General features: G+C 40.2%; 1 protein-coding gene across 1 annotated transcript in view; it reads left to right on the forward strand.

Moving 5' to 3' along the window:
• The first annotated feature begins 1,143 nt into the window (after positions 1 to 1,143).
• The window catches only part of LOC133508390 (neuronal acetylcholine receptor subunit alpha-3-like), a 30,824-nt gene continuing 13,877 nt past the window's right edge, over positions 1,144 to 18,090 (forward strand). Inside the window, exon 1 of the mRNA XM_061834355.1 lies at positions 1,144 to 1,595. Within this exon, the coding sequence (XP_061690339.1) occupies positions 1,538 to 1,595 (58 nt within the window). The 5' untranslated portion in view covers positions 1,144 to 1,537. The remainder of the gene's footprint in view (positions 1,596 to 18,090) is intronic.

Raw genomic sequence — 18,090 nt, forward strand, 5'->3', positions numbered from 1 at the left:
TACAGGGAGAAGAGATAGCGAGGGTGGACGACTTCAAATATTTAGGGTCAACAATCCAGAGCAATGGTGAGTGTGGTAAGGAAGTGAAGAAACGGGTCCAAGCAGGTTGGAACAGCTGGCGAAAGGTGTCTGGTGTGTTATGTGACAGAAAAGTCTCTGCTTGGATGAAGGTCAAAATTTATAAAACAGTGGTGAGGCCGGCCATGATGTACGGATTAGAGACGGTGGCACTGAAGAAACAACAGGAAGCTGAACTGGAGGTGGCAGAAATGAAGATGTTGAGGTTCTCGCTCGGAGTGAGCAGGTTGGATAGGATTAGAAATGAGCTCATTAGAGGGACAGCCAAAGCTGGATGTTTTGGAGACAAGATTCGAGAGAGCAGACTTCGATGGTTTGGACATGTTCAGAGGCGAGAGAGTGAGTATATTGGTGGAAGGCTGCTGAGGATGGAGCTGCCAGGCAAAAGAGCGAGAGGAAGACCAAAGACAAGGTTTATGGATGTGGTGAGGGAAGACATGAGGGCAGTTGAGGTTAGAGAGGAAGATGCAGAAGATAGGCTAAGTTGGCAAAAGATGAGACGCTGTGGCGACCCCTAACGGGACAAGCCGAAAGGAAAAGAAGAAGAAGACTGTGATGTTAAAATGTTGTATATTCCTCTCTTTGATGCCTTTAAAAATGGGAACGATGTATTGATGATGTCTTGCTTCTGCTAATTTTCAGTCTTGGTCCTTGGTCAGGCTGCACGGTGGTTTGCACATCTTCGCCATTCTCACAGTTCTGAGAAATTCAGGTTCAAATACGTCCTCTCCCTGTGCTGTGTGGATTTTCTCGAACCACATCCCAAAAATATGCAGGGTAGAGTAATTGAAATTGTGATCGTGAGTGCGGATGGCTGTCTCTGTGTGCCCTGCGATATCCTGGTGCCCAAGTTCTGGGTTTTCTCCTGCCTCCTTCCTAGATTCATCTACATGGTATATGTTCCAACATGCCCACGACCCTAGAGAGGAAAAGCGGGACGGAAAATGGATGAATGGAGTCCCCGATGAAGCTCAAGAATATCATGAAACACAATTTAAAAACTACAATCTCCAAAAATACACTTCAGAAACTCCATCAATTTAGACTCTTCCCTACCCTACTCAAAATTTTGTTGATTTATTGCATGAAACAAATTCAGCAGACGCAACCTAAAACAGAGCTCTGGGCGTCCTCGGGCAGTATTTGGATAAAGATGATTGCAAACTTATCACCTCTGAATCACGATAGGCGAGAGAGTGAGAGAGCGAGAGACCCAAGGAAGGGAGGGACTGAGGAAGGAAGGGAGGCGCCGAAGTTGTCCGGCGAAGCGCACCGCCGACTTCAAGCCTCTCCTCCGCGGCGCGTAAAAGAAAAAAAAAATGTATCTTTAATTTGAAGCGTTACTGCATTCCGTACCGAAGCGACGACAGCACAGCTCATCTAATCGCAATCACATAAAAAACAAAAAAACAAACAAAAAAAAAAAACCGAAGAACATCTCCGACTGCCCAATGCATCCATGATTCGTTACGGGAAAACAAGCGTTGTTCTCCTGCTGGTCCTCCTCACAGCGCAAGGTAAGCGCACTGGATGGTGCTTCGCTCACAGAACAAAAAGTACGAGTTTCCGCGCACTTTTCCCACTTTGGGTTAATCTCTAAACTGTTTGGTGAAGGCGAGCTGAATGCTCATTTTGCGTATTTGTGTCCAAGTCGTGTAAATAACGCATTTTATCTGTAGAGGGAGGATTCAGATGTACATTAGTTGATCAGCAGACTTGATCATAAATGACCGACATTACGGGAACTAGGAAGCAGTAGCTATCAGTTAATGTTTTAAAAAAATGCATTAAAGATTATTATTTTAACAATATATTATAATTTGATTGGATTGTAGTGGGCGCTGTTTGCAGTGCAATAACAACATAACTACTGTTGCAAAAATTTAATGCAACTCAATGCGACATTCTGTAAATTTTCCCAAGCTTGAAACTTTCTATGAAAATTAACATGAGTTTATGGGAACAAACGAGGAATTTCCATTTTTTCTCTATAGGAATGGAAATATATTAGGGGAATTTAAACAGCCCTGATTAAAGTCATCCAGATTCTATGCAAGTCCGGTGGTAACCCGATTTAAGAATGCCCCGTTTTACACATTTTTTGCTATGTGTTGCAAGACAAAATATAGAGGCAAGATTGGGCACACTGACGCTCAAATGAATTGAAAAAGTGGAGAAATTCAGGTACTCTAGTCCCATCTCATTCTACATAATTGCCTGCTTATTTCAGAATGAAATGTTTATATTTATTCATGATTATGATACCTTTCCATTTAAATTACCTTTAATTTCCACTTCATTCCCATCATTTCTACCTCTTAAATTCCCATGGAAATTTAACAGACACTTTCTAGAAATAAATCTCCCCTTTTCAACCTACTTACAACAAACTGTAAGCTACAACCGAAATAATAACACATTATTTATTTAGAACCTCTCTGGCCTCTGCAGTTTTTGTGCATGCTCTCATGCGCACATAGCTATCCCTAATGTTGTGGCCATTGAATGCACAGCAATATGGAAATACTGTACAGTATATCCAGAAATCGACTCCTGGAGCTACTGTGCAGATTATAGTTTGTACAAAACATGTTAATACAAACATGGTTGATGTTGATGCGATCTGCAGACATGTCTGTCACCTCGCACACACGCAGATGGGCCAAAGTTCATTGCCAGTCAGTGGAAAGAAGCCCTTAAGATGCAAAGCATTATAGTGGTGCTTGACAAAAAGCCCATTGCATCTAACAGTCTTCTTTTAAGTTTGTGCTGGTGAATAAATTCTTTTTGAAAAGTTGATCACAATTTCCTTCATATTGCATAACACGGTTCATGAGTGACACGGTGAAATTCCAGCCACCAAATTATTTAAACCAAGAATGGTTAAATATACATTTTCAGGTTTCAGACCAAAATACTTGTGTGACTAAAACAAAATGGCTGATATAAGATTTTATTGAGCAAGTAGAAACTGTGGCTGACACGCAAACATTTGTTTTGTAAGGGAAAAATGCTTTCAACCGGGAAGAACATAATGAATTTTGCTAACTGTTCAGTTGAACTGAATGGAAGGTCACTCTATTGCTGTAAACACAATCTTCAGTCATGAGTCGACAATGACATGGTGCACCATAAATCAACCATAAACGTGACAGTTAAATAAGGCCGCACATTAAACGAAAAATTTGTTTTTAAAAACACACATTGACAACACAGATTAACGTTGTTTTTACTGCTGTAATTCAAATTTGCATGCCACAATGAACTGTGGGAACCTCCGTTATGCTAGTGGCTCGCTTGTCCAAACTGGAGTGTCATGTGGTCAGCAGATACTGAAAGGTAAACTGACATGTAAAGCAGGATTTTCAGTATGTTTTTAATGAAAAAAAAAAAGGCAGCCCAAATGGAACCATATGTTTTTCCACCACACGTCATTATTTTATCGGATATGGATTTTTCTATATCCCGCCATGAAAATCGTATCGAGGCATTCGTTTTGGAGAAGAAGCAGGAAGTGATGTTTTTTCCAGATGCCCACACTGGCATGTGTTTGTACCAGTTAGCTGTTTTTTCCTGCATGTTGGCCAAAATGCCATCTCGTTGTATTGCTTTGATATTGCTTGAACACTCGGGAGTATGAATTCATGCTTCACACTTTTCCAAAGAACCCGGTTTGTCGTGAAAAATTAATTCCACATGTGCAAAGGATGAGTGCTTTGTGGGTTCTAAGTGACAGGTAGGTATGTATAGAGCTATTAAAAATATATATATACTTGGGGAGGGACGTAATCCTCTCAGAAGTAACAAAAGAACCATGTGATAATAACTTAATAAAAGTACGTAAGTCAGGGGTGCAAAATGTGTCGATGTGTCGGCCACGACGTTGTTCATCGTCCCTCGCGGCCGCGGAGTTGTTCGACGTCACTCACAGCCGTGGCGTTCTTCATTGTCGCTTGCGGCTGCGGCGCTGTTCGTCATCGCTTGCAGCTGCGGCATTGTTTGTTGCTCGCGGCCGTGGAGGTGGATCGGGCAGTTTCGTCGCGTGCAGGAGGAGAAAGGAGCTACTATCTGAAAAGTATATTTGAGAGATAACTGATTATGTTAAAACATTGATCAACAACAAATACTGGAATTAGTTGTACAGTAGTAATAGCAACTGTATACTGTACAGTATTTGTTTGGTCCCATGCCATTATTTCTTAAAAATGATTTTTGATCATGTTTGATGTCATTTTACTATTTGCAAGATAATTTTTCTTGAAAATGCCTAGAAAGTCCTTTTTCAAACTATTTTTTTGGTCTTTAGCATGTGACAGCTGAATTTTTCAGTAGCACGTGGTATTTAGTAGATAAGCTACGATCTGATTGGCTCGCTCATCTTCCCCAAGTCAAATATGAAAATCAGCTTCCCTCTGATTGGCCATTGGCAAACGGCAATATCTCGACGGCTGGGCCAAGCATTCAAAGCGACCTCACGTTCATTTAAACAATGTAGACGGGGTCTTACTATGTGAAGTGGAATTCACTCAAAAGTGGAGTGTTCGTTCAGTAGCTGCTCGCCACACCCACACAAAGGAGGGGACGTGTCACGTGGGGTGAAGTCAAAAAGAGAAAGAGGGTATTTTGAAATCGGTCTCATTTAATTACTGTGACTTCATCAGCTCCCGACTGAAATGTCAGACACATTTGACAACAGTAACTGCAATTGTGCTTTCAACATTATAAATACAATGTAGTTACTTATCGTTGTAAAACAGTTATACTGTACTATGTTTGCAATGGTTGTGTCAGAGGTGCACATCCAGCAATATGGCGACCACTTGGATATCGTAGAATGACACTTCTGCAACTTTGCGCATGGATGACGTGTGCTCCGCTCATATTTATTTTTTCGTATGGACATTGAAGTGAATAATGTTATACGTATTCTTTATTACAATATCTATTTTAGAATGTTTATAGGGATGACATTTGGTTTTTAAATATCAATAATGTTAACTGTTCTGGCACTTCTTCCGCCTTTAAATAAAAATCTGCAGGGTGTAACATACAGTAGCAACTGTGTCTGTTGGGAATGGCTGCTCATCCCAAATACCCTTGCATTCAAAACTTGCTCCCAAAAGATCCAAACAGATTCCCGGGAGAGCAGTGCAGCACAGAGATAAGAAGTACCTCAGTTCTTTTGAATGTTGTGTTATGTCCAACATAAACTTCTCATTTTCAGAGCCCCAAGTGCAGAAATGAATATGACGTAAATGTCCCTCCCCCACCCCTCTGGACTAGTACTAAGTACATCATATTGTTGCAGCGTTGTCATCATGTGCAAAGCGTTGAATCACACACAGCCTTGAACCTGACGCATGCATCTGGATCGACCTCTCTCTTAGCTCCGCTTCGGCGAGGCAGCTTTGACACGGCTGACTGGCTCCCCCAGGACAAGAAATGTCAGGGGACAGAACAATGATTACTTAAAGAAGACAACGAGTAAGTTCTCTGATACAGGAGGGCAAAGAAGAGGACATCTAGTTACTTGGGGTGAAACCGAAAAAAAAAAAAAAATAGGATTCCACCCTCTCCTTCTTTGCTCCATCCCTCTTTGACACGAAGGTTTCTGAACTGGACTCTGTGTACAGATAAAAGCTGGAAGGGGGTGAAATTGTGCACTGCAGAGAGTATTTTCTCCCGACATCCAAAATTGAATAATTTGTCACCATAAGAGATAAAATACTGAACCTGCCGACAGTGGTGTTGAGGTTTTTCCATAGAATCATTTTACTGTACTGGCTCAGAGGTGTGCAGCACACAAAGCGCTAACATTCAGAATTATGACATTCAAAATAAAGATTCACCCTCCGGGGTTTGGTTGTGGTGCACATCAGCAAATTTAGAAGATGAGACAGTGTCTTAAAGTTTAGGCTTTAGCGACTGAAATGAGCTGAATTGCATAATATGTTTTAGTGCCCCGCAGCAGTTTGCCTGATGAAGCAGTTTAGAGAGATGTCCGGCCAAACTGGCATAAAACCGAGCTGTGGTACTTTTTTTTTTTTTTTAAACAAGTCTTTATAATTTGGCTTTTAGTAATAAAAAAAAAAGGAAAATGCAAAGGAAGGCTGTGATTACTTTTTTCATATGAAAGAAAGAAAACTTAGCAAACTCTTCTTGTACTGTCTCGTGTTTTTTAATGACGTAAAAATGGTCTTGTTCAAGCAACAGGATAAATTATCAAGATAAAATATCACCTAATTTCGTGGGAGGAAAGACAGAAGTGTCAGTTTGGAGTATGACTATTTTTTCTACACTTTCATGTTGGGCCCTGCGGCACAGTGGGGAAGCTGGTAAAGCGTTGGCCTCACAGTTCTGAGGTCCCGGGTTCAATACCGGACCCGCCTGTGTGGAGTTTGGATGTTCTCCCCATGCCTGTGTGGGTTTTCTCCGGGCACTCCGGTTTCCTCCCACATCCCAAAAAACATGCAACATTAATTGGACATTCTAAATTGCCCCTAGGTGTGATTGTGATTGCGGTTGTTTGTCTCTATGTCCCCTGCGATTGGCTGGCAACCAGTTCAGGGTGTACCCTGCCTCCTGCCCGTTGACAGCTGGGATAGGCTCCAGCACTCCCACGACCCTTGTAAGGATAAGCGGCTAAGAAAATGGATGGATGGATGTTGGGCCCTGCAAAATAATGGTGAGCTGTAGTAGAAGACACTGTTTGAGGAACAACAATGCCCAAATGAATCATCACTTTTTACAAGAAAATAGCAAAGTGCCATTTGCTGGATTGCTGGAGAAATGCTCTATGTGCTCGTAATGTAAAATCACCTTTGGATTTGGTTTCTCCCTTTGAGCATCTTTGTTTACACTAACCCTCTGTTGCTTGGATGTGGTTGGGAAAAGACGTCTCCTTGCATCACACCGTCACCAACCGTGTTTGCCCCTCTGTCAGACTTAAATGCTCCTGAGAGTTTAATGCTACCAAGCAGCTCCATGGTTTCCCTCCCAGAAGTAATAAAGTTGCATTGAAGTCTGACAGGCAATCAGCGAAAACGCATGTGATAGTGCTTGGCTTGAGGCCCACGTGGGGGCCGCAGGATCTGCTTAGCACGATTGTCGTATGATTATTGCCACTGAGACACTTCATTCCCACCCTCACCCACACCACTTCTATGCGCACATACTGAATTACAAACACGGGCAGAAGCAGAGGTCTTACTCCACCGCCTGTGGGTTGAATTAAACACATCAAACCTCCTGAAACAAATAAATACAGTACACACTGATCCAAGTACTGCATTTGAGACTTTTGGGAAGTCAGAAATATACAACTTAGAACTTAGAAGTTCCAATATAAGGACTAAATGGATAAAGTGATATTTGATTTGTTTGTGAACGGGCAATTTCACACTAAACCTAATAGTATTCCACAGTTTTGTCTCTTTTGTTTTTTTTTTGTTGAATAACATAGGGCCATATTCTCCCGTGTATATTTCATCAAACCTGTCACGTACAGACATTCCAGACAGCTACATACTGCGGGTGGAGCAACCCTGAAATGTGGTTATTCTCTTTCAAATCTGGCAGGGCGCAAAGTGTGCACCTTTTCTTTGTGAAGTTTCCCTCCACTGGGCTCAAGACGTTGTTGTAGGTTTAGCTCCCCATGAAGGTGAAACCTCAAACTGGAAGGAGATCCCTCCACCTGTGGTCCCTTCTTTGTTCTTTTCTCCCTCAATGCGATTGAACATTTTTCCTTGCCCGATTGAGAGGTTTGGATCAGGGAATGCCGTCAATCTCCATCAACTGTGTGATTGTGAAAACCTTTTATACTCTTTGTGATAAAGGGCTATATATATAAATATAAATTTGGCCAGACTTCACTTCCACAATGGTGCAGCGACGGCCTTGTGACTGTCCAGTGATGGGGCGACAACTCATTGACGGTGCGAATCTACTTTACACAAACCTATGTTCACTGACTGGCCCAATGGCTATAATGTGTCCGTACCTCATTATACTGACAGCCCAATTTCCAGATATTATACAATATTAATTGCTGAAAAATATCGGCACCGGATTGTTCTACTTGTGAGGAGCTTTTCTGCTCTAAACCCTATGCTGCACTTTGGAGTTTTGAAAAGCAAAATTCACAATAACGGCACACTTGTGAGTTACATTTGAATTTTTAAATGTTTACATTTTTTTTCCTAATCTATTTTGGGCGGTGCGTTGGACAAGTCACGATTGCTTAGCACAACTGCATCACAGTTCTATCCCCTTTTTTTTTTCATTATTATTTCCATTTATTTTACAAAGCATGTAAATGACTGACTTGCAGTCTGTGGCACAATGTTGATTGGAAGCCCCACACATTATGCTGGACCTCCAAACATGTATTCAGCCATAAGAACAGTATTCTGATTAAATTGCTTGTATTGGATTTATTTTATACAGAACTGAAAAACACATGGTCTCTGTTTTCTTCAAAGTGTTGCATATTACATGTAGCAGTACATATCACTGGCGATGACAATGTAAACACTACAGGAGTTAATTTCAGATGTAAAGGGGCAATATTTCTCAATGGATTTTTATGCCATCGACATGTTTTAGGAAATGCCATGCTGCATGACTGGCAGCCAGCCTCAGACTTTCATGAGTCATGTGTCACTGACAGTTGTGCACACATTCGGTGCTTCTGCAAGCTGCATGAGCCAGAAGTTATTCCAGGAGAATCAGCGTACCTTGAAAGTCTGCAAGCCATGAGTGCATAAAAAAGACTTATAGATCAACAGGAATATGGCCCTTAATGAATATATAATATAGTGGCCAATCTACAGACTGATTGCCGTGCAGAAAAATTTTCTGAAATGTACACATTCGATATGATACCTGTTTATTCCCGGGAATAGGGAGTGAATCCGATTGCAAATAGTGAACGTCTGCACTTGACAAGACCTCTAAAATAGTTTATAATTGTCTGAAGATGCCATTGTATGGTGACAAAACACGATTAAAGCCTAGATTACTTTCCTCAAGTCACTTAACATACAATAGTTACTTAGCGCTAAGATGTTGCAAGATGGTGGAAAAGGACTATTTTTTTTTCCAAAACAAAGGGCCTCAGCACAATTCAACATACACTGCACTTCCTTGACCTCAAGATCCCTCAAGATGAAGACAAACACACTTTTATTGCTTTGATCCAAGCACAAAAGCAATGAACTGGAAAGTTATTTTTTTCTTCTTCTTCTTTTTTTTTTTTTTTAGCAAACAACAGAGGATAGGTCACAAAGAACAAGTGATCAGTTTGTCTCAACTTCTATTGTGAGTAATATGAAATTATTCCTTGTTGTAGGTGTGACAAATTTTTCATTTGATGTAGTATAAGACAACGTTCGATCAGTTCATTCTCTATTTTGCATTCTACAAGCTAATGAAGACCCACCATACATGCCATTACCAGTTGTAACTTAGGATGCAGCTACAGAGTGAGGTCACCCTCACGTGAGCACTGATGATTCACTAATGTTGTGTGTAATCGCCTCCACTGCTTCGGCCACTCTGCAGAGACGAAAAGACATTAGCAAAGATCACTACATTAGCTGCAGCTGCAAGTTTAACGTTACTGGCCCAAGACGGCAGATAATGACTCGATTCTCTCACCATGCATGCTAATGGTAGATAATGTCGATACTATTACAAAGGTATTGTTTTCAGTGGTGTTAGTTGCCAGGGTTATGAAAAAAGTGCTTAGCTCGTCTAGTATACCTAGAGCGTTCTTTTCTCATTATAATCGTTTTAGAAGCCCAAACTGAATGAAAATACTCCATATAAACACCTCAATTGGAATAAACAGTTCAAATCCAAATGGAATTTCATTAAGTTTCACAGGGGTTAAATATTTCTTTTCCTAGATTGATTAGAAGTACATTTTGTCAATTATACTGTCAGTAAGAATAGGGCCAGAAAAAGGTCTGTCTGCATATGCTATGGCTTGATGTAAAAATGCCTGGTGATGTCATGGTTCACACATGGCATTAATATGGCTGCGCCCAACTGAGCTGGTATACGACAACAAATTTTTTTTGAATACTTAAAAGTTGTTTTGTGAACCAGTTTTGAAAAATAGATGTATAAAACAATTCCAAATACTGTCATGAATAGACAATGGATATTCATCGTAATAAATGACATGATATTCATTTACAAAGTCCATATGGCACTTGGGGTTTCTATGGAAGTAAATATGTGCCACCAGGATTTGAATTTGAAATGCCACAGAAAACAGGATTTGAATTTGAAATGTAAAGGATGTGTATGGATTTTAATTAGTTGTATTTCAGTGTAACTTTTCAATGTTAACAATTCAACTGGCTACAATTCGCTGTCTGAAATTCAGCTGGCAAGAATTCGCTGTCTAAAATTCACCATCTGTGCCACCAGGCCGGGTTACTTCAGGTCAGAACCAAACAGCCATCCAATCCAGTTACGCTTTCTTAGTATGTGACGTCACGTGACTAAGAAAGCATAACTGGGACTGAGTGGGTGTTTGGTTGTGACCTGAAGTTACCCTGCCTGGTGGCACAGATGGTGAATTTTAGATAGCGAATTATAGCCAGTTGAATTTTTAACACTGAAAAATTACTCTGAAATACAACTAATGAAAATGTGATCACTTTACATTTCAAATTCAAATCCTGTTTTCTGTGGCATTTCAAATTCAAATCGTGGTGGCTCATATTTACTTCCATAGTTTTCCAATTAAATGTAGTGCTTAGGTATACGCCCACCTCATGGAAACATTTGACTAGAGATTGTCAATTGTAATCATGCGTATTAGAATGACAAAATGTCTCCATGTAAACCCAGCTACTGATTGCCACACAATGTTGTGAATGGGATTGCTAATTGTATGCAAATCCAATATGTATGGTAAATACACAGTATTTTTTGTTTATCTAAATGCTGAAAACGATTATTGGATTTTGGTAGACACAAACAATCCAAATATCAATTGTGATTCATCATCTTCAGCATCCGATTCTTGTAAGACTATGGACTTGCATGCTGGAGTTGAAGACATCTTCTGTGGCTGGTCAGGCTGATACGAGAATAGTAGTCTTTCCGCATCCAGGAGAGATGAGTGGGTTTGCTGGTCTATCTGCCTGGGATGAAGCCTTTCTTCTTTGCCTATTTACCTTCGACACTTGAGCAAGGGTCCCTTCAAAGTTTGACAGTGCCTCTTTCACTGCCCGTCTCCAGACCAGTCAGTCAGAGGCAGTGGCCTCCCAGGTGTCAGCATTAATTTGAAGGTTTTTGGGGTCTCTCTTGCAGATATCCTTAAAGCAGAGTTTGGGTCTACCTATGGGATGGGATCCTTGTGTCAGTTATCCATAGAGTAGGTCCTTTGTAATTCTTCCATCTTCCATACACAGGACATGGCCAAGCCAGCACACACACCTCTGCTTAAGCAAAGTGTACATGCTGGGAACTGTGGCTCTATCCAGTATGCTGGTGTTCATCACCTTATCCTGGCAGGTGATGCCAGGATGCGACGGAGACAGAGCATGTGGAAGGCGCTAAGCTTATGCTCCTGTTTAGCTCTCATTGTCCATTCCTCAGTGCCACAGAGGACAGTGCTCACAACACAGGCCTTATACACTTGGACATTAGATTAACTTGGTGTTTTTCCAAACTGTCTTTTTGAGTCTAGCTAGTGTAGTAGCGACTTTTCTGTGTCTAAAGAAAGAGAGTCAGAGATGGTGGAGCGCAGGTACTCAAAGTCTTGACCAGCTTCCAGTGTTTGGTCAGAGAGTCTGAAGTCTCTGACCAAGCATGTCTGGCTAAGGTGGTCCATGACCGATTGAAGCTTGTCCTCTGTATGGGTTGTTATTGCTCTATTGTCCGCAAAAAGAAGATCACAAAGACATTTCTGCTGGACTTGGCCGTGAATAGGGTGAGGTTATAGAGTTTGCAGTCTTATCTGGTTCAAAGATAGATGCCCTTGGTGTCTCATCCGAAGGTGTTGTTGAGAAGGACAGTGAAAAATATTCAGAACAATGTTGGAGCTAGGACACAGTCCTAAAAAAATTGCTATGATGGCAGGCTTAAGCACAATATATTGAGAGAGAGAAAGAGCAATGGATAACAAAATATTGTAAAAATAGTACAAATAAAAATTTGCAATATTATGTGAACACAAAGCAACAGCAGTCATATAGTGGATGATTACTCGAGCTGTACTCTGTGGTGATAAGTTGCAATAACTCAATTGTTTCCAGACATGTGCATCTTGGGACTCACATCATCTCAAGTGTAAAATGATCTACTATATATGATGCAAAGTGAAAGTCACTTATGGAAATTGATTTGTAGGTTTTATTCTTCACAAAGCGCAATAAAGGGTGACTTTATCAACAATGATGCATTTTTCTATCATTTAATGGTTCAAGCATGACAGGGTTAAAAAAAAAATTGGCATTTCTTTTCTACTCCCAATAGTTCACCTTTTAGATTTACATTTCATTTGATGAATTAACGTTCGGTGTGAATCAGACATCAATTCTCACATCCTCTGAGATGAAAGCATGCAAGAAAGAGCTCACTGTATTTTATGCATCACTGAAACAAAAATCAAATGCTGTTCGAGGCAAAGGTGAGAGGATGTGTGTTGCACCAAAAAAAACAAAAACAAAAAAAACATATGCAAACAGCCATAGACCGTGTTTAAATGGTTTGGTTGAAGCACGGTTATATCTTTCACCATGTCACAAGCAGGACATTAAAAAGCCTTATAACCTCTCCGTTGCTGATATTCTCCCCCCCCACACACACACAGCTTCATGCACACCGTCAACCGTGTATTATTGGAGAGTAATTAGTTTCTTTAGCGTGTCCAGTACTTTTTTCCAGCCTGATCCTGTTAAGCACATGCCTGATCAAAGAGCTACCCAAAGGCCTCGGCTCTTTGGGTTCCTGGAGCCATGAGATACGGAGTCACATTGGCTAATTCTTAATAATTGTAGCAATTTCAGGCCGAAGACACATGGCTGCTCGCCTCATTTTCATTTGCCAAAGAATAGACTTTTTCACATTGTCATCACGTTCACGTCTGTTAATGTAGGGCTACATCTGAGGAACAAAAATATTTGTGATTATTCTGTCTGAGCTTGATAACTGTGACCAAGTGTCTCAAGGTTTTGATAGGAAACAGTACACAGATGTGAAAATGCACTGAAACTGACATTTCAAATATCCATCCATTTATTTTCTATACCACTTGTTCACATTAGGGTCGTTGATGATCCTATCTCAGATAACTTTTGGCAAGATAGGTGTGTTCACCCTGGACTGTTGCTAGCCATTCACAGGGTACATGTACGTAGATAAACACCACACACACACATACACATTCAAACCGACAGAAATTTTGAAGAGGGTGGGTAAACATACCATTTAACTCATTTGGAACAGAGAACATCATAAACTCTTCACTAGGAGCGGTGACTTCCATTTTAAATGCTGACATGTTCTAGAAACACTCTGATTTTATTTAATTTGGTTAAAAGGTATTGGTGTCCCGATCTTATCTTTGAGATCGGAGAGCTGTCTGTTGTCAACACAAAAAGGAGCACGAGATTAGATCGGACTCAATCTAAAATCTTTACTTTTGCCACTCCTATAAAAGTGGATCATTCAATGCTCAACTCAAGTACTTAACTTCTGCACTGCCCTGAGAGCATGGAGAGCCCACGTCATCACAACAGGTTAAGGTGATAACCTAGTAGCAAGGAGTGACAGTGAATGTTGCTTGTTTAAAGCTGCTTATTTCTGCTCCATTTTAAGTTAACGCTACAACTAAACACACAAAACAAAATAATTACACTTGCTGAATGTTTAAGTACATTGCAGCATTTGTTTCATTCTTGGTTTTTGTTCACAAAAAATCAATACCTCAAAGCTATCACAATCGCACTGTTGACAAGCTAAGAAACTATAGAGCTGAACTTGCAGCACATATCCATCCATCCATTTGCTTAGTCGCTTATCCTCACAAGGGTTGTGGGACTGCGGGAGCCTATCCCAGCTGTCATTGGGTGAGAGGCGGGGTACACACTGAAATGGTTGCCAGCCAATCACAGGGCACACAGAGATAGACTACAGTCACACTCAAAATCACACCTACGGGGAATTTAGGATCATGACGTGCTGGAGCTTTTCCCAGCTAACTGCAGGCAGGAAGTATAGGACACCCTAACCTGCTTGCCAGCCGATTGCACGGCACATAGAAACAAACAACTATTCGCACCTATGGACAATTCAGAGTCTTCAATAAACCTACTGTGCATATTTTGCGAATGTGGGAGGAAACTGGAGTACTACTCAGAGAAACCCACCCAGGCACGGGGAGAACATGGAAACTCCACACAGGCGAGTTCACAGAACTGTGAGGCAGCTAAACTAATGAGTCATTCACCATGTCGCCATTATTTGTCAAAGCTTTCTAAATAATTGGAATGTACAGTGTGGGGATGTTTAAGTTAAGCAGTGGTTATGCTGCAATATAAATACAGTATATATTTTTGTAATTGGTTTTACATTAATTGGACACTCCAAATTGCCCCTAGGTGTGATTGTGAGTGTGACTGTTGTCTATCTCCATGTGCCCTGCAATTGGCTGGCAACCAGTTCAAGGTTATCGTAAGAAAATGCGTGGATGGATGGATGTTATTGGTTTCATCGAAGTTATTTTTCCGGCTTTCCCAATCTAATTTATTTTCTTCTTCTTTTCCTTTCGGCTTGACCCATTAGGGGTTGCCACAGCGTGTCATCATCTTTTTCCATCTAAGCATTCTCCAGTTCTGCTTCCTGTTGTTTCTTCAGTGCCACCGTCTCTAATGCGTACATCATGGCCAGCCTCACCACTGTTTTATAAACTTTGCCCTTCATCCGGAGACTCTTCTGTCACATAGAACACCAGTCACCTTCCACCAACTGTTCCATCCCACTTGGACTTCCTCACTTCCTTACCACACTCTCCATTGCTCTGTTTTGTTGACCCCGAGTATTTGAAGTCGTCCACCCTCACTATCTTTTCTCCCTGTAGCCTCACACTTCCCCCTTCACCTCTCTCATTCACACTCGTATATTCCGTTTCATTTCGGTTGATCTTCCTTCCTCTCCTTTCCAGTGCATGCCTCCATCTTTCTAATTGTTGCTCCACCTGCTCCCTGCTTTCACTCCATATCACAATATCATCTGCGAACATTACAGTCTAAGGGGATTCCAGTCTGTTATTAATTTTATTCAATAGTAGTAAATTCTTGTTTTTAAAGTTACTTCATGTAACCCATTGGTTAATAATGAATGGGTCACCATTTCTCATACCTACATTTTCTAATTATTGTTCTCTTATCTCCCTTATCTAAAATTCCATGCTACAGTATCAATATCAATATCGGTATATGGCAAAATTTAAGGTTACGATATCAGTATCGGATTGGAAGTGAAAATGTTGGATTGGGAAATCTCTATTAAAAGTAACCCTGAAAATATAACAATTTACAGTGCATTCCGTTGCAGTATTTCCCTCATGCTCCCTTTAAGCCCCTTTAGACTTTTAGGTTATTTTAATTGTACTTGATATTATCTGGAGTTCAGTCACAGTGAATCACGTTGAGCTGTTGTGAAATCTTCAGAAGACATCTGGAGTCATGAATGTTTTACCACCGATGGTGTTGCTCTCCCGTGTACCGTTATGAATGCACTCTTCGAGTTCCACAACTTTAAATCTCTTTGTCTTAAAAATGTTCCATCCATCCATTTTCCAAGCCACTTATCCTCACAAGCTTTGAATAATACTCAATGACGTAAAGGTTGGCTACTGACTCAACAAAAGCCAAAGGTTCTAATTAACTTTGTTTTAATCACTACTTAAATACTTTGCAGCAGAGGGAATAATGAGAATCAAAGTTCCAGTGCACAGAAAAATAGCTGAACATGTTTTTCCACAGTGAACACAAGGTCCAATTAATAGACTGGTTCGACTGTAATTGCCCTGCTTTCCCCTCACCCAATTAGAGGCTTAGGCAAGGTTGTGGGAGCGCACAAAGTGTTTTAAAAGCAGGTAGCAGGCGTTGAGATTGTACAAGTGTCTCAGGAGGGAGACCATTTTATTACGCTGGAAGGGTCCGTTCGCCTCAGCAGTGACCCCCAGGAAACTTCTAGAAAGTCATTTTACTATGTGGCAACTTTTCACTAATGCAGAAATAGAATGATTTTTAACATCATTCAGATAAACGCACTGGTGTATGATCAAGAAGAACGTGTAAATGAATGACAACATTAAAAAAAGTGAAATTATTATTTAAAACAATGGATTAAAAAAACAGTCCTTCATTCAATGTTTTTGTTGTTGTTAACTGTAATTCTAATCTGCATGTGGTACATAGCAAATTCTTTTAGGTGCAACACTAACTATTTGCTTTATGTTCTACTGCAAACTTTGAGGAGCTGATATATGGTGTACATACATATATATGTACAGGGACTATTTACAGTATTTAACACTTCAAGCTTTTTTTTTTTTTTTACTACATATGCAGTATTTCCACTAGGTACTATTGACATGACATGAAAAACTCAATTATTCCATACATGCAAAGAAAGTACAATGAATAAGATCAGAAGTCAAATTGTGTCCAGTAATGTGAAACGACACAGGGAAAAAGTATTGAGCATGTGAAGAAAGGGAGGTGGAAAAAGGCATGAAAGCCACGACAATTATTAAATACCAAGAATCAAACAGCAACACAGCCCCCTTGTCTGAGCAAATGAAGATCAGCTGGTCATAATTGATGGCCTACAAAAAGGTGTCATTGCCATGACATATCTCATGATGGGTAAGAGCAGGGACTTGTCTCAAGACCATCGAAAACTAATTGTTGCAAAACATAACGATGCCATTGTTTACAGGCACATATCTAAGCTTCAGAATCTACATAATTTATTTACTGAGGTAATTTGTTCTACTTTCTTTGCATTTATCAATTACTTGTGTTGTTATCAACGTGAAACTTTCATGTCAATAGCACCTTTGGAAATATATTTAGTGAGAAAAATGGTGATGTGTTAAATATTTATATCAGCCGCTGCATACTCCTGAAAATTAGGATGTATCATTAGTAATATATGATGGAGTAATATTAACATTTGTATGTCCAAGTGAATTTTGGGTCCAGTAAAAGACAGAGATCTTTCTAAATGTTCATGGCCAATGAGGCACTGATATCAGAGTCAGAAGTACGTATTTATGTTATAAACAGTGCCATATTTGGCATGATACCAAAATGTATATACAGTATATATATTTATGTATATGTATTATGTATGTATATATACATTTTGCCTGAGATTAAAAACTGATAAACTGGTATTTTCTGACATGATCTTTGAAGCACTGTCTTCCTCAGTTAAAGATAGATTGTAGGTCACTCAACAAAGATGTTGGAAATTTTTTCGATAACTGTAGAACACCTTTGCAAACAACATCTGGCATTTCACTGTAATTATAAAGCAGATATACAGCCGTTATAATGTTCATTGATTTGATTCAGAATGTGTCTTTTGCTTTAAACATCGAGAATGTTCCGGTTTTTGGCTCGATCTGGAGCTGTGACGTAAGACTTTCCAGCTTGTTCATTCACTGTTGTGTAGTATTGTTCCATGCTGTTGATCCCGTCCTTGTATATTTGTTGTTGTATGGCGTACCGATTTCACAATGGCTTATTGTACGGCATTTGGTTGCACAAATGGCTCAGGCAGTGATAAGAGTTTCTTTGGCTTTGTAAGTGAAAAAGGAATCCGTGACCAGTGGATAGCCAAATTCAGTCGACAGGGGAAGAAACATGGTGGGCTAAGGGTGCCTAGAAGGCATCCTAAACTCTGTTGATCACTTTGAACTGGAGTGTTTTGAGTGAAACTAAGCAGAAAGCGTTTGTTACAAAGGTGTAGTTAGGC

Source organism: Syngnathoides biaculeatus, chromosome 11 (genome assembly GCF_019802595.1).
Source record: "Syngnathoides biaculeatus isolate LvHL_M chromosome 11, ASM1980259v1, whole genome shotgun sequence".
In the NCBI taxonomy this organism is placed as follows: domain Eukaryota; kingdom Metazoa; phylum Chordata; class Actinopteri; order Syngnathiformes; family Syngnathidae; genus Syngnathoides; species Syngnathoides biaculeatus.